This window comes from Solenopsis invicta, chromosome 11 (assembly GCF_016802725.1).
Source record: "Solenopsis invicta isolate M01_SB chromosome 11, UNIL_Sinv_3.0, whole genome shotgun sequence".
Classification (NCBI taxonomy): Eukaryota; Metazoa; Arthropoda; class Insecta; order Hymenoptera; family Formicidae; genus Solenopsis; species Solenopsis invicta.
Genome location: NC_052674.1, coordinates 14,060,935 through 14,084,466, shown reverse-complemented (window position 1 = coordinate 14,084,466; position 23,532 = coordinate 14,060,935). Strand labels below are relative to the sequence as shown.

General features: G+C 28.0%; 3 protein-coding genes across 6 annotated transcripts in view; 2 read left to right on the top strand and 1 right to left on the bottom strand.

Annotated features, from left to right (window-relative positions):
• Nucleotides 1-1,780, top strand: part of LOC105196609 (glyoxylate reductase/hydroxypyruvate reductase) — a 46,940-nt gene extending 45,160 nt beyond the window's left edge. For all 3 annotated transcript variants that reach the window (XM_039455275.1, XM_026140149.2, XM_039455276.1), the window contains exon 7: nt 1,536-1,780. In XM_039455275.1, coding sequence (XP_039311209.1) covers nt 1,536-1,651 — 116 coding nt within the window. In that variant the 3' untranslated portion in view covers nt 1,652-1,780. The remainder of the gene's footprint in view (nt 1-1,535) is intronic.
• On the bottom strand, nt 1,487-8,929 carry LOC105196605 (ragulator complex protein LAMTOR3-A). Its single transcript, XM_011162623.3, has 3 exons — nt 8,579-8,929; nt 4,624-4,851; nt 1,487-2,592 (listed from the first exon to the last, which is right to left on the bottom strand). Exons 1-3 carry the CDS (start codon nt 8,585-8,587, stop codon nt 2,455-2,457), a joined length of 375 nt encoding a protein of 124 aa, XP_011160925.1. The 5' UTR covers nt 8,588-8,929; the 3' UTR covers nt 1,487-2,454.
• Nucleotides 8,930-10,834: 1,905 nt separating this feature from the next.
• Nucleotides 10,835-23,207, top strand: LOC105196608 (sulfhydryl oxidase 2). Of its 2 annotated transcripts, XM_026140148.2 has the most exons (5): nt 10,835-10,947; nt 11,047-11,136; nt 14,908-15,247; nt 16,300-16,552; nt 18,593-23,207. In XM_026140148.2, the coding sequence occupies exons 3-5, from the start codon at nt 14,953-14,955 to the stop codon at nt 20,022-20,024; spliced, it is 1,980 nt and encodes a 659-aa protein (XP_025995933.2). In that variant the 5' UTR covers nt 10,835-10,947; nt 11,047-11,136; nt 14,908-14,952; the 3' UTR covers nt 20,025-23,207. The 2 variants fall into 2 exon arrangements, with proteins under 2 accessions (XP_025995933.2, XP_025995932.2); XM_026140147.2 differs by having other exon boundaries at nt 10,858-11,136.
• The last annotated feature ends 325 nt before the right edge of the window (nt 23,208-23,532 follow it).

The window sequence follows — 23,532 nt, the reverse complement described above, 5'->3', positions numbered from 1 at the left end:
GCATCACTTGTAGAAATGTTCTCTGTTTGAGACGGTACAATATTTATCGACACTTCTTAAAAAAAAAGTAATAGGACAAAAAACAATAAAGGTAAGCAAAATGTAAATGAATTGATAGTGGAAAAATTAGGAAAAATTACTTGGAAGATTTTGAAGTGATAATCAATAGTTAAAAAGTTCTTGATTTTCAAGTTTACCATCCCAAATTCCTTTCTTCTTAGCCTCTGCGAAGGTCTTTTTAATACCTCAAAATTTATATATTTTTTAAAAAATTCCAAAAGCTTCTGTCCTTCTTCTTCTGATAGCGTAAAATCATTAGTAAAGTTACTCATATTTTATTTTGTTAATAATTTATCGTACTGTAAAGCATCTGCAGAAAATAGAAAAAGTCCACATGCTCGAAATCCATTAGCCATTATTTCGGGAATATTTAAAGTTCCTATGCTTTTCTCTAATAGTAGTCCAAATTGTTCATTTCTTATAAGTTTTCCATAATTTTCTGTACGCCATTCTTGTACCAGTCTCTTCCAAGCAGCTTTTAGTGGAAAAATGCTACATCTAATGGTTGCAATAAATAGGTAGCATTTGGATATAATGCTACTAATTCAATGCTATTTTCAATACAAAACTGTGCTAATGGCATTGTTAAATGAAAGCAATGACCGTCAACATACAAAATAATAGGCATGGAAATCTTGTTATGTAAAACCCAGATGACATACATTAACAATATATTCATAAAATGTTTGAGCTGTCATCCACCCATTATCAGATTTTCCAATAGCCCAACCATCTGGCATGCTTTGAGAAATACTGTACGGAATTCGCTCGTATTTTGTGTTGTATTGTAAAAATTCTATAATTTCAAAATGTTTAGGAATGTAATATGTAGAGATGTATGTACGAATTGATTTCTTTTTATACTGAATCAAACCAAATTTCATCTCTTTTTTCATATTGGAATTGAACCAAATTAACAAAATTTTCGTTTTAAGTCAAAACGAATTAAAATCGAATTAAATTTTTAAAATATAATTATCACAAAATGAAGACAATTTAAAAGAATTATATAATAATAAATGCATATTCAGAAATAATATTTATCAATTGTTATATACATATTTTTTTCATTTTTCAAAGCCTAAATTTATTAGTAAAAACATAATTATTTTGTGTGTGTGTGTGTGTGTGTGTGTGTGTGTGTGTGTGTGTGTGTGTTAGATTGAATATTAGATTTAATATATTTACATATAAATAATAAAAAATATTTTTATGTAAAAAAAATAATATATTGATTATAGTAATTTTAAATATTTTTACAAAACTGTTAATATATAATTCATATTTAACTCTTTTTAAATTTAAAAATTACGAATAATTTGGATATTCAAATCATAGAAATTTAAATCTGAATCGAATCTTACCTGAATCAATTTGATTCATATTCGAATAGTTCACACACTTTTAGTAATATACAATAATGTTATAATTTAGAACATACATGACATATCAATTTTTTATTTTGGTAATTACAGAAATTGTGCCACATGTGGGCAGCGCAACAATCAAGACCCGTAACGATATGTCGATAATCGCAGCGCAAAATATTCTCAATGGTCTTGAGGGCAAGGCCTTGGTTTACTCTTTATAATAATTCATATTTCTTCCATGTTGTGCATTTCTTATATTACTTTACTTATTCAAAAATGTTACTAGAAATGATTATTTATTCAATTTTATGTATGATTTAATAAAATTTTCTTTGATTCTTCTGCAGAAATTGTATAAATGTAATTATTTGAAATCCTAATCTCCATTTGATTATTCATATTCATTAAATTATATGTATCAGTTATAATTAAATAATATAGTTGATAAAGTAAATTATGCAATATCTTGTTAAATGTTGTTAAAAATCTCTTATCACAAATCCAATTACTTAATTTATTATTATATTCTAATAATTTTACAAAAGATTCTATGTAGTATATGTTTAAAAATTGTACAACTGCATTAATATATTTAGATGTTTTCTGAAGTTTCGTGATTTTGAAATTTATTCTTCTATTTAAAATCTACCAATTTAAAAAAATTCTTGACTATTTATTACTTGCTAAAATTACTTAGTCCCATAAATTGAAAAGTTAAAATACATGATTTTATAAAAAATATCACACGTATAGTATTTTTTTTAAATAAATAATATTCTAACTTCAAGTATGTCTATGGATTTCTCAAAAAGAGATCTGTAATACGTTTTGATAGTATTATGTAATAATCGTTACTTTTCGAAAACATACCTACAACATTACGAACAAATGCGAGTAAAAATGTGAAAACATGTTTGTTGTCCTCAAAAAAACAAAAAAAAATTACAGTTTACACAATCCTTATAATCCATATCTGAACAGTGTTCAGCAGTGCTTATCACCCGTAATGGACAACAGGTAACCATCAGGCTTCCACTACCGCATTTTTTAAACTACTTAAGATAGGATCAATCTTATTTTCTAGTGATAACACGTGGCCGGTGTTGCAATTATGACTAGCGATAAAACTAACAACCAACGGCAACTTATTCATTTGGATTACCTGAAAAGGAAATAAGAAAAATTCTTAATTATGAAATTCAGACGACAATCAGCACTATACACAATTAAATTATAATTCGTAATACATAATATTCGCAATACATTAATAATTTTATAAGTTGACCGAAGAGACTATGAAGATATCTGTCATTTAAGATAAATTTCATACAAAATTCAATTAACCCATAATGGGGTTACGGGTTAATTAAACCACACTTTCAAATGATAACATAATGGTCACACGGGGTTAATCAGTCACTATTTGTCAGCTTTTTAATATTTCGTCGCAAAAATTTTACTGAACATACTTTGAGGTCTGTTTTTTATTATCTAATAATTTTTTGTTTTATTAGAATTTAACATAATAAAAAAATTTAAATAAAAAAAACTACAAAATTACAAAAATATCCATAAAATTTGTAATTTTTGAGATAATTCAACAAAAATTTAGGGGTGCATTCTCAAGATAGTATACTTTCAGATAAATGTAACATAATAAAAAGATTCAAATAAAAAAAAGAAAAACTACAAACTTTGACTTTTTTTACAAAAATATTCATACAATTTTTAATTTTTGAGGTAATTCAACAAAAATTTAGGGGTATATTCTCAAGATTGTATACTTTCAGATAAAAATTAGTTTCATAGAAAGTTGTTCGATTTTGAATGGTCTGTATACCCTTAAAGTCAGCATGGGGTCCTTTGAATCTCGAGTGACCTTTACGGGTTAAAATATTGAAAAAATCATGCTATTATTTCAATATTTATAATCAGGAGAATCTCTTGCAATCTATTACAAAGCAATTTTTTGGAAAAAATAATAAACACAATAAATTAAGAACAGGTCAATTTTACAAGCCGAGAATTATGGATAGCCGAGAAGATGGAAGTAAAAAAATCTTTAATTCAAAAAATAGATTTACATATGGAACGTTTCGGCTATATTAAACCTTCATCAGCCAAAAAAAAAACATTTAGAAAAATTTACTTTAAAATTAAAATACATATTAAAGATTAAACGAGAATTTTAATAATAGCAGTTTGCAGAAGATGAAAAAATCGATATCGTTACAATTACGCTTTCTTTGTCGTCATTGTTTTCGCATACCATTGAGACTTCTGTCTATAGCAAACAGTGGGCAGTGATGACTCTCGCAATTTTGAGTTAGAATATATAATGTTGTTAACTCATCCTTTCTTTTATTATAAAAAAGACCTCATATAGCTGAGGTTGACAATTAAGATATACAAGACGTATTCGACTTCTCACAGAGAAATAATAACAGTGAAACAATATTTTGATGAAGATAGACGAGTTAGACAACACTTTCTGTTATGATAGTTTCGAGTTTCAAATTGAACATGAGATCTGAGATCTAATTCAATTCGACTCGGAGTAAGGTTAAGTTGATAATCGAATAATCTAATTTCTACGAGATAAAATATGATAAAGTACAGATATGTATCACGAATAAAAAATCGAGGTATAAATGTTGACTCGTCATTGGCCGGTCGACCTTTAAAATTTATTTTTTGAGGATATAAAATAATTCAAATTATTTAAATAAGTTAATGTAAAATAATTTCTCATAAAAAATTATTTATAGATTACTTATTAATAATTAAAAATATAAAAATATTTTATTATTTAATAAAAAAATATATTAAATAAATAATGTAAATTGTTTCTAATGTCTAAAAATAATTGTTCTTTTTACTAATTATTATCTTTATAATTTTGTTTTCAAGAAATTATTTTGTCTTAAAATTGCCAACATAAAATTTATACATGAATATAGTATAAATATTATACAAAACTCTTAAGTATTGTAAAAAACTTTAAGGAGTTATTCCTCATATTAATTCAAAATGAAAATTCCATATAATCATATATCTGAAACTAAGCCGTTTTGGACATATTATTATACAAAAAGTTTTTGTCTTGAATCAATGTAAGAAATTACTCATTAAAAATTTTTAAAATACTTATGGATTATCCTGTATATCTCATACATTTTATTGTATATTTTACCTGGTAATTACTATACATGCATATAATGGTTTTATTTTTGCCAAGTCCCAGTTTACTTCCTTGGTCTGTAGCCATTCCAAAAGTAGACAAGAAACTTGCTCTTGTAGCTAACTCTGGTGCCTTTTCATTGGCTACAGATATAACAGGTACTCCATCCCTGTCCGTAATTAATATACTATGTAAACCTTCTACATCAGTTAACAATCCATAGAGAAACTTCTTTAATTCCTAAAATAACAAAATCATAATCTAAATAAATTATTGTTTGAGCTCTATATGTGCAAAAACAATACATAGTCAACAGATTAATAGAGCCATCAAAAAATTTTGAAATTAATTTTTTTTTTTAATTAACAAGAAGAATTCATTAGATGAGAAACACAAATCGTAACTAAATTGTAATAAATTGTGTATTTTAATAAATGAACTTTTTAGATCTGATTATAATAAATAATAAAAAAATAGAATTTGACTAGTTCTACAAGACAACATTCTTAAGAAGATATTTAAATTTCATAAAAGTTGAGAAATATATTTGTAACATTTCAAAGCAACAGCTCTGGAACAGTAAAATATTTACCATTATTGCTTATATAAAATCTTATAGAAAAATTGCTGAAAATTTGCTAAAAAATTTACAATTTTTCTGAAATATCAAAAAGTTATTGAAATGGCTGAAACTTATTGAAACATTGTTGACTATAATTCTCTAATTGAGTATTATCTCTGGAGTATATCAACTTTATTATTTCATAAATTCAAAGTAATTCAGAAATGATAATTTATTATATTCAGAAGATTGTAAAAACTACAAAATTACAAAGTAAATTATATATAAAATATGCTTAGTTTTTGTTTTATGTTATTTAGTAATCCAATATCATAAATTGTAATCCAGTTATTGTAACTCAATTAATATCATAAATGTAAATATATCTAAATTGTTTAATAAAAAAATGCATTTTATATGTATAAATGACAATATTTTCTCTGCGTAACATTGTTATATCTTGAATCTTATTACAAATAAAAATTAGAAATCCATATTTTGGTAGCATTAATCTACTTTGAAAAATTAAAACTTTGTGGTTTTTAAAAAAAGTAAAGACAAATAGTATTTGCTATTTAACGTACTACTATATTACCTAATTTATTAATATGGTTATTATCCTACAGAATTCTAATAGTATTGTAAAACACATAATTGTATCAATCTGTTGCTTTGATATTATCACAAATCATACTCAAATGAAAAGTGCAAATCAAAATAAATAAAAATGAGTTGTAATTGATCAAAAAGTTACTTTTAATAATCATTTGGGAACCATTCTTACATTTTGATGATTTATTTTATTTTTGGATACATTTTTAAATTTACTGCATGTGATAGATTTTAGAAATATCCCATTGCAACAGTTTATAACATTTTGCAGAATTCTTCCAGAACTGTTATATGAGGCATTTTGCGTGAAAGGAGTCCACCTAAAAATAAACTGTTTAAGATTTTTTTAATGATAACGAAAACATGTTAGTGTACGTATTGTATAAAGTTAATGATAAAAAAATAAGCATTATATACCCTGCATCAAAGATATTGAAGGCTATCGTTTAAATTTAAAAAAAAAATTTCTTTTTTTAACATTTGTAGTTAAAATTAAAAAAATTTTAAATACATGATTTTTTAGGACTTTTTCCATATTTTCAGATAAAAATGTTAATTTTAGTGAGAAAAATTTAATAGTATCAAAAAAAAGTAATTTTTTAGTTTTAAATTAAATAATGAACAATTTTATCCATTTTTAAAAATCTCAAAAATACTTGAATACATGTAGAATATTGCATCATAAAACAAATTTTGGGATCGCAATGGGATCCTCTCGAAAACAAATATTTTTTTCAATACAAAATTTTAGCCAAAATCAGATAATATTAATTTTTATTGGCCAATTATTTAGTACTACGTAAATAACATATTTCTAACAAATAACTATAAAATAAAAAATAGTTGTAACATTTGCATTATATATTATTTAGACTTATTTATTTTTTTTTATTTTTTTGGAAAAAAGTCTCGTTCCTCATCAAAACTGAATTTTTTAAAAATTAATTGATTTTCTCTTGCAGGAATAATCGCATAATATTTTAATGTACCCGGAATTGTTTTCGCTAATGCGAAACGCATTCTTGGTTCCAAAAACTTACTTAATTTGTTGTGATTTGTCTTCGAACTAAATAAAATTGTTGTCTCTTTCATATTATTTTTAGCCAATGTGTACAATACCTCAGCGATGAGGATTACACTTTCTTGCAAAGTAGCTTTTCTTACTAATCGTTTAAAATTTCCACCAATATCATCACAGAGACCTTTCCCATGTGCTATAGCAAAGAAGTGCTATTCAGCCGTAATACCAAAAAAAAAAAAATCACCCACATGGTAAAGAAAATTCTAATTTAATAATTATAATTTAAGAATTATAATTTCCTTTACCATGCGCAAGATTTTTTGATATCACGGCCGAATGGCACTTTTTTACTACAGCACATGAAAAAGATCTCTGTGATGGTATTGATGGAAATTTTAAACAATTAGTAAGAAAAGTTACTTTGCAAGGAAGTGTAATTCTCAATGCTGAGATATTGTACACGTTGGCTAAAAATGATATGAAAAAGACAATTTTATTTAGTTCGAAGACCAATCACGACAAATTAAGTAAGTTTCTAGAACCAAGATTTGCATTAGCAAAAACGATTCCGGGAACATTAAAATATTATGCAATTATTCCTGCAAGAAAAGATCAATTAATTTTTAAAAAATTCAGTTTTGACGAGGAACAAAACTTTTCCAAAAAAATAAAGAAAAAATAAATAAGTCTAAATAATATATAATGCAGATGTTACAACTATTTTTTATTTTATAGTTATTCATTAGAAATATGTTATTTACGTAGTACTAAATAATTGGCCAATAAAAATTAATATTATCTGATTTTGGCTGAAATTATAATTTTGTATTGAAAAAAATATTTGTTTTCGAGAGGATCCCATTGCGATCCCAAAATTTGTTTTATGATGCAATATTCTACATGTATTGAAGTATTTTTAAGAATTTTTTCAGATTTTTAAAAATGAATAAAATTGTTCATTTTTTTATTTAAAACTAAAAAATTAATTTTTTTTTGATATTATTAAATTTTTCTCACTAAAATTAATATTTTTATCTGAAAGTATGGAAAAAGTCCTAAAAAAATCATGTATCTAAAGATTTTTTAATTTTAACTACAAATGTAAAGAAAACAAAATTTTTTTTAAGTTGAACAATAGCCTTCAATATCTTTGATGCAGGGCATACAATGCTTATTTTTTTATCATTAACCTTATACAATACGTCCACTAACATGTTTTCATTATCATTTTAAAAATCCCAAAAAGTTTATTTTTATGTGGACCTCTTTCATGTAAAATACCCCATATATAAAATGTGGAAACTTGAAACCTTCTGGAACCTTTCTGAAAATTTTCTATAACAATCAATAGTATACAGGCATTTTTAACAATGTAATTTTATATAAGAGAAGATTGATTTCAATAAAAAAGTATAAAGACAACAGGCTTTACAATGAAACATTTTTTAAATATTTCCTAATATAACCTGTGCAAATACAAATTCTGTTTACAAATTTTGTTTAACAATCTTATTACAAGTGCTCAAAGCAAAATTTCAGGTTAGAATGTTTGTATTTATTCAAGAGAAATACATATTTTTTTATAAAATTATATTAGCTATTACATTTTGTAATTTATGTCAGTTGTATTAGGCAGCATTTAATCTGTGCTCTTTGTCACAAATTTTTGAGCAGTTACAATATCGCGACAAAAAGACTTAAAAAAAAAAGATTGTAACCTCAAACTCGATGTATATACCAAGACACTATTTACAGTGAATATCTAAACTTACGACTGTCATTTTTTTTCCAGAAAATGTGCACGTATCCGTAAATGACAAACAAGCGATAGGATTAATTTTTTCGAACGCATACGATCATTGAATATTATCAACCGTCTCCTGTTGATAGTCCTATCGCACTATACTGCACGTATGCTTTTATGACCGATGAGGCGTGACGATTGCAACGTACGCGATAGTAATATAATAACAGTATAAATTTATCTAATTTTACAAAAATTTTCGAAAAATCTCACTCTCACACCGAATAAAAGTTCCATAAAAATTTAACCAACTTCGACTGATCGTGAATAAAAAATCATTCTTCACAAAAGTACTGCGATTAAAAAAATAAATTTTTTAAAAATATTTTACAACAATCAGATTATAAATATTTACAATAAATTTCATATTTATTGTAAATATTTATAATCTGACTGTTGTAAAATATTTTAAAAAAATTTATTTTCTTATCAAACTTCGATTGCATTCCATTTAGGACTAGTTTCACAAATAAAAAAGTAGAAATTATTACACAGAATTCAATAAAGTAGAATTAGGGAAGGAAAGACGTGGAGCATTTGAATTTTATTATTGCGATAATTTTTTTGAGAATCTAAGGTCCGAATTCATAGATGTCAAATCTCTAATCTGTCTTTGTCTTGTTTGTTACGGTACCACACACGAAACAAAGACAGATTTGAAATCTGAGATCGGAGAAACGCCTATGAATTCGGATCTAAAAGTTTTGAAGAATTATTAAGAGAGAAAAATATAGTATTTTTTAAGGAATTGCATTGATTCATAATATATCAATATTTTACATTTATTATAAATATAAAATTTCATATTTATTGTAAATATTTATAATCTGACTGTAGTAAAATATTTAAAAAAAATTTATTTTCTTATCAAACTTCGATTGCATTCCATTTAGGACCAGTTTCACAATCTTTGGTCAATTTAATCGGCTGATTTTTTTGTCGGAATTAACCAATCGCATTTATCGTTAAGTAGAATTGATCTGAAATAACCAATCACGGTTGACACTTAGGCCCGGTTTTTCATTATCTGGTTAACTTGTAGTTAAACTTAACTTGATGTTTCAACCAATGAGCTTCATTTATGGCATCATCATGAATGAAGCTCATTGGATAAAACATCAGGTTAAGTTTAACCACAAGTTAACCAGATAATGAAAAACCGGGCCTTAACCGGTCAGTTAAGTTAATCGGAGGTTGTGAAACTAGCTCTTAGGGCCACTTTCACCAACGCCGATTAACTTAATCGCTGATTAGTCTATCGGAATTGACCAATCGCATTTGTCGTTTTTACTTAACGACAAATACGATTGGTCAATTCCGATAGACTAATCAGCGATTAAGTTAATCGGCGTTGGTAAAAGTGACCCTTAGCGTTACAAATACTTCAAAAGAGGCTGTGTTCCAAAATTGTACTACAATAACTAAAAGCCATTCTACAATAAGCTATTAGTCGATGGCATAAGTTATAAACAATAAAAATTGGCCAATGATAGTCTAATATAAGAGAATATTTGACTGTTGCTGGATTCACACTGCGTCCAACGTGTGTCGTCTGTCATCCGACGACACAAAGCGGCGCGAAATGCTGTTCACACTGCATACGTTGGCTGATTAAAAATTCTCAGTTTATATTAATTATATTAATTGATCTTTGTTACAGGATGTAAAAGCAAAAGTTTGTAAACATAACCATACAACGATGAACATGATTAATTTCATTATAATTACGTATTGTTAATTTATTCTACATATTTTATTTTTACATTATTGGACAATATTAATTTTCAGTTTTATATATTTTGCTTACTTCAGATTTTGTTATCCATTTCGTAAAATTCAGTATGATTCAGTAGTAATTACAGAACATATACTAATGACAGAACATATAATAATGACATAAATTTTATAATACATCAAATTGAGCAACTATCTTTTCCTAATTTTGTCCAGATTTGGAGGATTGCAATACGTTAAAGTTGGTTTATAATAGCCGTAACCGTAAGAAATTGACCAATCATACTCGATGTATAAAAGAATAAGTCGACGACAGTGGCTATGTTCCGATATTAACTGCCAGTACTGAAAATGTATAGTATATGTGACGTGAACTATAAATTTTCAGTACTGCCAGTAGAAACGAAGAAGCGACAGACAGTATCGACACATCGACACTCGCGCCTCTAAAGTCACTAGATTTATATTAATCTAGTGACTTTACGCGCCTCGCCACTCGCGCGCCAGTTCACAGTTCACGCCAGTTCACGCCACAACGTCAGTTGATTACAGATGATACTTGACATCAGTGCGGGCATTATTTGTGAGAGGAGGTACTCAAAGGTAGTCAGGTTATGTCGATCATATCGTGTCGTATATGTACATATATGCGTACATCAATGTAAATTAGTAAATTAGGAGATCACTCCCTCTAATGTTAAGGTTGAATCGACGAGGTCTCATATCGCTCGACGTGTCGGCTGACTGGAAACGCATCTGTAACGGAAGATACGAACTAATACATATAAAAAGGTACTGTATTTTTTCATGCAATATTTTTTTGTGTAATCAGGCTATAATCTATTGGCACGTTGTATTATAAAATAACATTGTTGTATGGATGAATTTTTGTATGGATTTTTTTTGTATAAATTTCAAGTTCAAGTTTCGTATAAAACTTCTCAAATTATTCAAAAAGTTTGATTTTTTCATTTTACATAGAATTCAACTTGTTTGTAAGTCTTGTGGAATGTCTATGGAATTCTAATGGAATTCTCATTTTATCTAAAATGTAGATTACGTTAATTTTGGAAAGTAAATTTTATATTGTTATTTTTGAAAATGATGTGTGTGACATTGTAAAATCATTAGATGTTTTTTTGATCAGTTGTTATTTTGGTTAATTTTAAAATTATCTCTTTTTATTTAAAAAATGTATCATAAAAATAAACGTATCTTTACCATTAAATATAGGATTAAAGTTTTGCTCAAAATCTAAAATTTAAAATGAATTGGAGAATACGTCTTTGTCACATACAATTTTCTCATGAAAAAGATCTATATGAATTAAAAAAATTATGAAACTTTTGCGAAAACGAAAAACAGACAAATTTTAAATTTAGGGGTTGATTTTTTATCTTTGGCATGAATTCAAGTCAACAAAAAAAAGAGTTTATCACATATCAGCATTCTATATATTATCAAAGTTTCACAATTTTTTAATTCTCTTTGAATGTGAAAATTTTGTTCTTTGAATATTTAGAAAGCCAGAACTTTTTTGTTTTCAACTTTAGCACTTCGATTATTAAGAATAATCGATAGAACTCTTCAGGGAACTGCCAGAATTCATAACAGAATTCCAGATTTTTGAAAAATTTTTTGTCTGATTGGGAATTGATAATTTTTGAAAAATTTTTTTAGGAAATTTTGTAATTTTTTAAGAGTTCTGATAGTCCCCCCCCCCCAAGAGTTCTATCGATATAATGATTAAATGTGCTAAAAGTTAAAAAATTATAAACCTTTGAAGTTGGAGAATTATGAAGTTGGTCCCCCTCCCCTCGTTTCTTTAAATGATGTTTTTATTGCTTTAATCAACGGAACTCTTTTTTTTTATTGATCGGGAACTCTAGAACTCTTTTTATTGCTTAGTGCTTTTTTTTTTCAAATTTTGAAAAATAGGGCTAACTTTACAGAAGTCAAATATATGTCTTCCGTGAAAGATAACAATTTTTTATTAACTAATAAATACTGGAATCGGCTAGAATTTTTCGAAAGGCGTTTAGATACGTTCAGAACTGGAGGAAAAATATTGTGCAGTCACATTTCTGAGATTCTAAATTTTTATTTGATAAAAAGATTGTTGAAAAATATTGATTGGACTTAAAGTTATAACTTCTCAAAATTGAAAAAGTCTCTTAGACTGGGAAATGTATTTATATATTTTATAGGATTGGTGTGTTTAAGGGTTAAATAGTTAGCTTTTGTTGTATCTGTTGCGACTATCATTGCATTACTATCATTGCATTACTATCATTGCATTACTATCATTGCATTACTATCATTGCATTTACAGTTATACAACTTTGTCATTTTAAATAGAAAGAAACAACAATTTTATTAGCAACTATAATAATTTAAAAGTAAAATTGAGCAATAATTTTGAAATACTATTATTAAAATTCTGTTATTTGTAACATGTTAAACATGTATCTTATATTGTACAAATTACAATTATTTTTATATTATTAGACAAATAAGTTTCTTTTAGAAAAACTATATTTTATTATTTTATTATTTATATTTCATTATTTTATATATACTTTATTTACAAGTAAGATATTAAATTTATAGTATATTCTGCATTGCAATTATATTTTAGTTGTTCAACGCGCGTAAAGTTATTTACAAAAATTATATGTTTTAATTTAATCAAATAATGCTTTTTACTTATTAACTTTTAATTTAACATAAAATTTATAGCTAAGATAATTTTATAGCCAGCTTTAACTTTAACTTATTTATTATAGTTAAAAACAATCTTATCCTAATCTTAGAAATAAATAATATAGTAAGTAATATATATAGAAAATAATAAAAAATATTTTAATTACTAGAGATGTGAAGTTTTTACATTATAAAATTATTTTTAATTACAATTAATTCTTTGATTAATCTTTTCTTAAGAAAGCTTAATTAAAAAGATTTGGAGTGTAGAGATAAGGGGGGATATTAGAAAAAATAATAACTCAGATATTGTAACAAGAACTTTACATATATACAGGGTGTCCTATTTTAATCTATCACCCCAAATATTTCCGTTTCCTTGCATTTTACAAGAAAATGTTTCAGACAAAAGTTGTATGGTTTCAAGGGGGTCATAAGATGGTGTCATTAATTTGACCTTGAATAGTTGCTTGAAGGTCACGTGAAGGACACCTCCAATTTTTTTAATGGGACTATCTACTTTTTATTACATATTCTTGTAGTTTATCTTGAGACCTTTCCAAAACACTACAAGAAAAGTCATTTTCGTTGAGTACTTTCTGAGTTGTGAGGCTTCAAAGTTGTACTGTAACTTTCAAGTGTCATAACTGGGAAAATCCTTAACAAAAATAAACTTATTTATAGTGTTTTGGAAAGCTTTCGAAATCGATTACAAGAAAATGCAATAAAAAAATATAGAATTTTAGGGAAGTACTGATACCCTTTAATTAGGGAACTACCGATACTCTAACATTGTATCTCTTATTGCATATTTTTGTAGTTTATTTCGAGTTTTTTTCAAAACACTACAAAAAAGTTTTGTTTTGTTAAGTACTTTCCGAGTTGTGACGTTTAAAAGTTACAGTACACCGTAGCTTTCAAGACTCACAACTCAAAAAGTACTCAACGAAAATAAACTTTCTTGTAGTGTTTTGGAAAGGTCTCGAGATAAACTACAAGAATTTGTAATAAAAAGTAGGTAGTTCCATTAAAAAAATTGGAGGTGTCCATTACGTGACCTTCAAGCAACTATTCAAGGTCAAATTAATGACACCATCTTATGACCCCCTTGAAACCATACAACTTTTATCTGAAACATTTTCTTGTAAAATGCAAGGAAACGGAAATATTTGGGGTGATAGATTAAAATGAGACACCCTGTATATATCAAATTTAACGTATGTAATATTAAAATTTTACAGGATGATTTCTAAGGAAGTACAAAAAAATTTTAAGGGATTTTAAAGGGATTATTCTTTGGCTTATTAGCTTATTTTATAAAGAAAAGATTCTTCAAATATTGTCCTTAAATGCGTTGTTTAGTTAAAGTAAAAAATTGAAATTAAAAACGGTACATACCATCATCCGTATCAATAACTTTAATTTGAAAACGGCTAATCACATAAAAAAACACAAAAGACAGTTTTTATAGAGTTTTAGCTCTATTGTGAAAAAATTGTTAAATTTTTAGAAAGAAACAATAGCATACCATTCCATTAAAAAACTTTATATAATTATCCATACTCACACGCATGGATCTGAAAATGTTTCATTGATACTAGAAAATGTTCCTTAATATCACATGTGCACATAAGATTTAAATAATCTTTCAACGTTTTCTAGATTTTTGAAAGTTTTTTCTCAACTTTGATATTTTATTTTGCAAACAAAATGCTTTAGGACATATCTTCATAAAATTATATCGAACTTTTTCTTTATAAAATTAGTTAAGGAATATTATCTTACTTTTTTTGTATTTATTTACAAATCACTATTTTTATCATATCACGTTAATGATGAATTGATATTGCACTGTTACAGAAGAAGAAGTGATTGAATTCTAATGTCAATTATTGGAAACGCACGATGGAGCAACTAGAAGTAAGGATTGTACTAAGATTGTGCCTACTCAACATTTTAACAATAAACTGGAGCAGTGCAGCTGCAATAGGTCCTAAAGATCAATATCAAAGTCTGATTAGCCTAGGTGGTCAAGGCTTATACAATGCCAGTGACGATGTAGTAGTACTCAATGCCACAAATTTCAAGGCAAATGTTTATGGGAGCACTAAGAGCTGGCTAGTCGAGTTTTACAATAGTTGGTGCGGCTTTTGTTACAGATTTGCACCAACATGGAAAGCTTTGGCGAGTGACATTCTACGTACGTTTCGCGAACGAATATTTAGAATAATCTATAAATAAATTATTCATTAAACTATACATTTTACTCTCTAAGTGTTCCTCTTGAAGAATTAAAAAATCTTTCCTCTTTCAACATGTAAGAGAGAGAGCTAAGGCTATTTTTACGAATTTTTTTTTAAACTATACGACGGATCGGTTTAAAATTTTTTACGTTTATTCTATGTATTTTTGACAATGTGTAAAACAAAAATTGTTTAAGAGATGATAAAAATGCTTCTAAAAAAACTGCAAACACGCATATCTCAAAAACTATTGGACTGATTGATTTTCACTTTGTCATATCATATTTTTATTTGCCATTTTTGTCAATATATGTCTACTTAGGTCACTAATCTTTAAAAGTTCCAAAATTTTTTAAACAAATATTTTTTTTATGATAACAGCTAATTTTTTGCCAAAAATATGTCAATAACTTTAAATTAACTAAACAATTTTTAATTTTTCCATAGAATCTAGGTTCCTGCTCTATCTATTAATGTGTAAAATAAAATTTAGGTTTGTCATTTTGGATTATCCTGAGTCGAGTTATATTTACAAAAAAAAAGATTTTTTTCAGAAATGCCTTTACTATTTTATATCTTTTAAACGAATTAATATCTTAATAGTTTTTATTTTACATTTTTGAAGACACACACACACAGAGAGTGTCTGACAATTAATTATAAATCTCTCGCATGCAGATAGAATGGATCAAACTGAGTCGAAAAGTCCTGTACCACTTTGCGATCCTTACAATAGTTAACGAGTTATAAATTAATAACGAGGTATATATATATATATATATATATACACATACATGCATACACATATATGTACATATAGAATAAACATACAAAATTTGAAATTGATTTTATCGTTAACTAAAAAAGTTTGTAAAAATAATCTTAGTTTTCACGCGTTAAAAAGGGAAAGCCTCCTTTTAATTTGGCCAAAATAGAAAAGAGTTTTGACTTTTAATTTTTTTATTTACCTACAGACGTAATAATTAGATAACTAAAAATAATATTTCAGCTTGGAATGACATTGTCATCGTTGCGGCCATAGATTGTGCTGACGATGATAATAATCCAATCTGTCGCGAGTACGAAATCATGCACTATCCAATGTTGAAATATTTCTCTATAAACGCGCACCCACCGTCCTTGGGTATAGTAATAGAAAAAGGGGACAGCGTTGATTCAGTGAGGCATAATTTAATTAGTAGGCTCGAAACGGAACAACAGGAAGGACGAGGATCTACTTGGCCTAATATTGCGCCGTACAGGTATGTTATCAATTTTTTAATTCCTGATTTTTTCTTTATAAACAAAAAATTTATTTTTGGTTTCCACCAACTATATGTAATCCATTTAAAGATATATGAATTACAAGCATTTGCAAAGTCAAAGCAAATTTTTGATAACATGTTTGAAATTGAATTAAATTAAGGAGCCTTTTTTATAATCTTAACGATGTTGTTATGATCGTTATGTAGTTATTACATGATATAAAAAATTTTAAATTTCTTTTGATTGCTTTACCAACTATTTTATAAGTACTGATTATGTCAAATTGATAGAAGGCGAAGAAAATTGGTATTTTTTTTAATAATAATTTTATTAAAGGCCATTTTTTGTTGTGTTTTTCATGATTTTTCTAAAATTATTTATATTTTATATTCGGCGTGTGTGCAAAAGTTTGTACCCAATTTATTATTAAAATTTATACAGTAATTTGGTACATGCAAATTTTTTATTAATGATGTAATCGCCGTCATCTACAATCTTTTCTCAATGTTCTGGTAGCATATAGGTGTCTCGATCGTAAAACGATCTTGGTTTTGCCTTGAAAAAAGAAGAAATATGAATTTTAACGGCTTCCAAAGATGTGAATTTTTCCCGACTCAAATCGTTTTACAATGAAGCAAGTAATAATCTAATATATGGTGCGATATCAAAAAAATACGGTAAATGTGATATCCCATTTCAGTTTCTTTAGTTTGCGCAAGGTCTATTTTGCAATGTGTGATTTTGTCTTGATGAAAAATTACAATTGATCAGAATTGGATGCTTCTCTTGGATTGCTATCTTGTACTTGTCAGTTCTACTTGTACTTGACAATACTTATCAGAATTAATCGTTTGGTCAACAGGGAACAACTCAAATTATTCTTTTGCAATCTCACTCAACAAAAAGCATCACCTCAGGATGCAAATTGGCTTTTACTGTGAGTTTTGCAAGCTCTTCTATTAGTTTCCAAGCGCATTTGCGTTTAGCATTATTGAACAGGATCTATTTGTCATCGCCAGTTACAAGTCGATCAAAAAACGACTATTTAGTTGGCCAAACAAAGAAATAGCTGCAGAAACTCGTTTCAATTTGTTCGCTTCGATTAGCAAATGCGGCACCCATATATCGAGCAAAGTATATCTAATCTTTTTTAAATGCTAAAATGCAGTTAATCTATTAATTTTGAATCTTTCAACAATCTCTGTTGAAATTCGTGCATTATTTTGCACTAAATTGCGCATAATGTCATCTATGCTAGAGCATAACTTATCAAGGTGAAAATCACATCTAAATTTCGCAAATCATTTTTTAATAATTTAAATTGCTGATGCATGATCTTTATAGACATCTTGAATGTTTTTTACAATATTACGACTAAAATACAATTATTACATTCTTTCGAAACTCATATAAATGTAATATGCATAACCATACAAGTCTCTTAATGATATCTATTGAAATCAGGCACGAACTTTTGCATTTAGCCAATACATAGAATGTCTTTTCACTACCGTGTTTCCTCTTCTTAAAGACATATTTCTGAGGTAATTTATAAACGAAATTACGTTTTAACATTTACAAAACATTTATTCGAATAATAAAAGAATTTTATTATTGTGGCATGTGTGTAAATTTAATTTCTTTTATTATTGGAAAAAAGAGTTTTATCATTGCAAGTCGTTATGCCTGAGCGCAAAAAATTTAGCCGTTATAATTGGTAAACTTTAATCACTTTTAATTTAAAAAGTATTATAGCCTCGACACTTTTGTATTAGGATTTTTATCTGTAAATTATCTTAGGAATATATTTTTAAAGCGAAATGCGGAGGTGGTGGGACGTATATAAATAAAAAAAATATATATATCATTAATTTATTTCTTGTAAGAATTTGTAAAATGGAAAATAACTATTAATTATTTTGATAATGAGATTTAAATAAAATTTTGTTTGCATACTATTATGTAGACACATTATTTGTTATTTACACATCCTATTTTTGTATTGCAAAAAATACTTTAATGCTATGTATTCGTAGGAACGTCGAAATAACGGACATATGGAAAACAACGTCTAGCAGTGTAAAGTATTTCTTCCTGATTTTCGAAAGCACAGATTCACATTTGGGCGCAGAAATCATTCTCGATCTCCATAAAATCAGCAGTTTACAGATACGCAGGGTGACTTCCGACAATGAATTATTGTGCGTGATGAACAAGGTCACCAAATTTCCCACTTTGATAGCCTTCGGCCGTAATGAGTCGCAGAGAATCGTCAGCATAAAAATACCGACGAGACAAGGAGTTCGACGAGTCATCAAGGATTACGTGATCGCGAGAGGAGTGAACATCAACGAGGCGGGTACGACAGTGTCTCGTGACATCGTGCCAAACACGGGAAACACGCATCGAACAACAATTGCAACGATTGCTAAGAATCACGAAGTAGTAGAGGAACAACTATTATCATCGAGGAAACTTGATGATTATTTATACCAGCTCGATCTAGAGAGTGCGCTACGTTTCTCGATCAATCACGAGATACCCTTAATGAAGTCGATAGACGGTGAAAAAATGCAGGCGTTACGAGGATACCTTGCGCTTTTAGCGGCGTATTTTCCTCTGCAACGTAATAACGTGTATTTGGAGGTAATACGCGATGTTGTCGAGAAGAAAAATACCTTGACTGGCGAGGAATTCAGCCAGGTGGCGAGAACGACGGAGGAGGAGATGTCGCCGGTGTACTCGGGAGCGCCCCGTCAGTGGATAGGCTGCAAGGGCAGCATGGATTCATATCGTGGATATCCCTGCGGATTATGGACCATGTTTCACATGCTAACCGTGAATTTCGCACTGGAGCGTCATAAAGACGTTACTCGGGCTCTCTCACGAGATCCTGCGGCGGTGCTGCGAGCGATGTACGACTACATCAGGAATTTCTTTGGCTGTGCTGACTGCGCCGCGCATTTCGTAGAGATGGCCAACAAAAACAAGATATTCAATGTGCGCAGTAAGGACGAGGCCGTACTCTGGTTGTGGCGAGCGCACAATCAAGTGAACGCTCGATTGTCGGGCGACGACACGGAGGATCCTGAACATAAGAAGATACAGTATCCTGCGGTTGAGCATTGCTCGGCGTGTAGATATGTTAACAACAGTTGGAATGAGGAGGAGGTTTTACGATATCTAAAAACGAAGTACAGTTACAGCAGCATCAAGTTTGATGGGATCAACACTTCTGACAACATAGATATAACCAATAGCAACGGCTCGAGAGTGAGACCAGAGAGACTCGCCAAGGAGACGAAGCGCTCCACGGCTTTTGGATGGGATTTAAACATATTTGACATTAGCATCTGTGTAGTGTTGTACGTTACCTCAGCCGCAATACTCGTGCTAGTATGTGTTAAGTTCGCCGTTAAGAGGACATATAAGAAAAAGGGTCACATAAATCTACTGCCCAAAGTATAATTTTCCTTGTTATCCTAGGTAGCAAACTGATGGTATTTATCGTTATTTTAACGTCAAAATAACGTCTTTGAAAAATCAAAATGACGATAATAACATCAGCTTACTACTCAAGATCGTTTACGCTTTACACGCTTTACACATCGTGTAACGTTCTTGGACCAGCGAATATCACTTAGACATTTGAGTTCTAATCAAGACAACGGTAAGTCTCAATTTTTTAGGTTGTGATATCTTCCATTTGTAATGATCATTCCAACAGCGAAAGTTGAATTTGCATTTGAGCGAATACAATTTAAGAATTTTTTGCGTTAAACTAATGGCGTTGTAGCGATTTAAATACTATCGATAGTATTCCAGTAAATCAAAGTAAATTTAAACTCTAAATGAATTGAAAAACATTCACTTGATTTTAAGTAAAAAAAGTGTAATGCAATCAGATAATTTTTTGCAGATTATAATGATTAAAATTTTGTTACCATTAAAAACAGCATGTGCAATATTTTATGCAGAATGCTCGCAAGCGAGGGATTAACGATATCTTTTTTCGTACGTTTTTTCCTAATAATTTAATTTTTAAATAATTCTTTTTTAATTTTGTTTTTTATAACGTTGCCTGAATTTATTCAAAGAAAATATTTTTATTATCTACGAGAGATGGTTCTATTTAAAGGTTTGCATCGTTTTGTAAAAGATAGAAATATAGACGTATGTCTGGTAATATATACAAGTAATGAAATAAGAATGGATAAAGTATGTTTATAAAAGATGTATTCGATTGTTTAATAGACCTGTTCTTTTTAGTCGAACTTTTTATATAACTTTCTTTCTCTTTTTTTCCGGAAAAAAAAAGGAAAAAAGATGAACCATGAAAAAAGTTCAACCAAGAAGAACTGACCTAATGTATCGCTATACTGCGAGCAATGTTCTTTCATCACCTTTTTGTGGCGCGTCAGAGAGCACGCATATATCCATTTATAACCACATTATGTGAAACCATATATCATCAAAGATAATCGGGATGTTTATATATACTACTTGATAAAACTTGATATTTCAGAGGATTTCTTTTTTGTGTCTTCAAAAATTATAGATTTTTATGGGATTTTATTGGTATTTAGGGTAATTTTTGGAATTTTATTTTTAAATTCTTTTTCTGAAAAAAATTGTTTCTTTGATCATTTTATTAATCAATTAAGGAAAGTATATATCTCTATGAGTCAACACCAATTTTTCTTGTGTAAACAATTTTATTAATAATGCAAAATGTTGATAATCGGTTGTTAATAAACGGTCGATCGATATATTAATATACATCCGCGCATTTATTCAGTATCGTCCAAAAGATTGGAATCGCTTATGATTTTCTCGTATCTCATGAAAAGTTAAATATCTCAGTGAAAATAATCGTAGAAAAGTTTTCAGAAATATATTTTAAAGAGGAAAGAAAAAACTTTAATGTCTTTTACTTTCGTCTTTATAGTATTTTGTTTTTAATAGCGAATTTAACAGCTTACGGTGATTGTGAGTACAAACTTTTTCGGTGCGACACATTCGATCAATGTCCTCAGTCCTATGTTGTGTTTGACAAATAAAAATTGCGCGAGGGTAGCGCTAATTTTATTTTTTATTTGGACAAATTAAACTGAATGACGGCAAACTTTATTGCACTGAAATTTTTGACAGTACGGTTAAATGACACTGAAATATATGGGCGAAATGATAGCTAAAATTTATATTATAAACTTTTTATAAACAAACAGTAATAATTATGAAGTTCTTAGTATTTTGTATGGAAAACAATTATTAAGTAATATGTGTATTTGTTAAAATGAAATTAAAATAGATTATTTATTGCATACATATAAGAAATTACATGTCTCAATCATACACTTGGTATCAATCTCACGCCAATTCAGTACCATTTCATTTTAACATTGTCCTAAATTAATATTGAAATCAATTGAATTTATTCGAAGATTATGCTGCACTATCAGGGCAGAGTCGGTACAGAATCAGTAAAGGTTTACCTAATTCGCTATATAAATTATATAAAATTCATGCTTTTTCTAACATTATTTTTACTTTAAGTGCTGACGACTTGTTTGATGATTATCGAACAAAATTAACAAAAAATATTAATTTAAAAATAGTTTTAAATTTTAAAATGGTATTTAAAAGAAATTGGTGCAATAATTTCTCACACCAATATTGAATTTTTTGTGCAATATTTCACTTCTTATTAAATGCTTTTAATTTTGAAACTTTAAAGGGTTTACAGAAGAAAAAAAAAGAAAAAAATGTTGATAACATGCTTGATTCACATAATTTTTTTTGAAAATTTTTTTATATTTTTATGAAATGCGAGAAGATCTCAAACGTTTCAAACTTATGAACAATAATGTATATTTTTTTATAATTTCGCGAAATTTTATTTAAAAAAATTTAAGGTGATAGTAGAAGACAATATTATATTATAATGAGCCTTTGCTACTGTTTTATAGGTTTTGCAGCTTTAATTGTAGAAAAAGATATAGATTCCTGGAATCTTTGTCTTTTATTATGTATATTTACTTTGTTCGCGTTGCTTATACTCTAATTTATTTCAAAGTTTTATTGAAAATTTCTCAAATTAAAAATTTTGAATAGAAACATCTGAACATCTGAAAATTCTTGAGAAATTTTTTTAAGATTTGAATAAAAAACATTTTGGTAAAACAATGTACAACGCAAATGTTTAGTAACTTCTTTATCTGATGGTAGAGTGCAACATGACTGAAATGGTTTTCTGTCGAGTTATTATTGTTATTAATATAATATTATTATAGATATAATTGAAAACCCTAAACAGTATAAAATCATACTATAATTAATTGTTACAGAATGTAAGATTGAAAGAAAGATATTCTCCTATTATTACTTTAGTAGTTTTCAGAAATGTTTACATGAGCCTTCCTTATACATATTTTATACAGTCGTTCTTTTACACTTTTACATGAGAAACCTTATACCGTTTAGGGTGTACCGTACCGGCAGGTGTTCAGACGAAGAAAAGAATCGTACACCCAATAACTGTTGATATTTAATTAGATATTAAACAAATAAATGTCAAATAAAAAAGATATCGTAATACTCTGGTTGGCACATTGTAAATTGAAAATTTGAGTAAAAAGATGATATAAAAGATATGGTTGTGTGATTACCAAGTCACAAATGTGCACTGATGAAAGTCAATCTTTAATGTTTAATTTGTAAATAGGCACCTGAAAAAAATTACTCCTTATATTAATTATGTATATTATAAACCATTGTCTTTCTTATGTACAGTTTTTTAAAATATGTATAATTAAATGTATAAATTATAAATATATGATTACATATTAAATTAAACTTTGTTGTGTTTAAAAACAACAATCGACACGCTTCAAACAAATATTTAAAAGAATCAAAAATTTTTTTCTTATAAACATGATAATTAAAGATAAAGGTTCTACGCTTAAAAAGTAGAAGG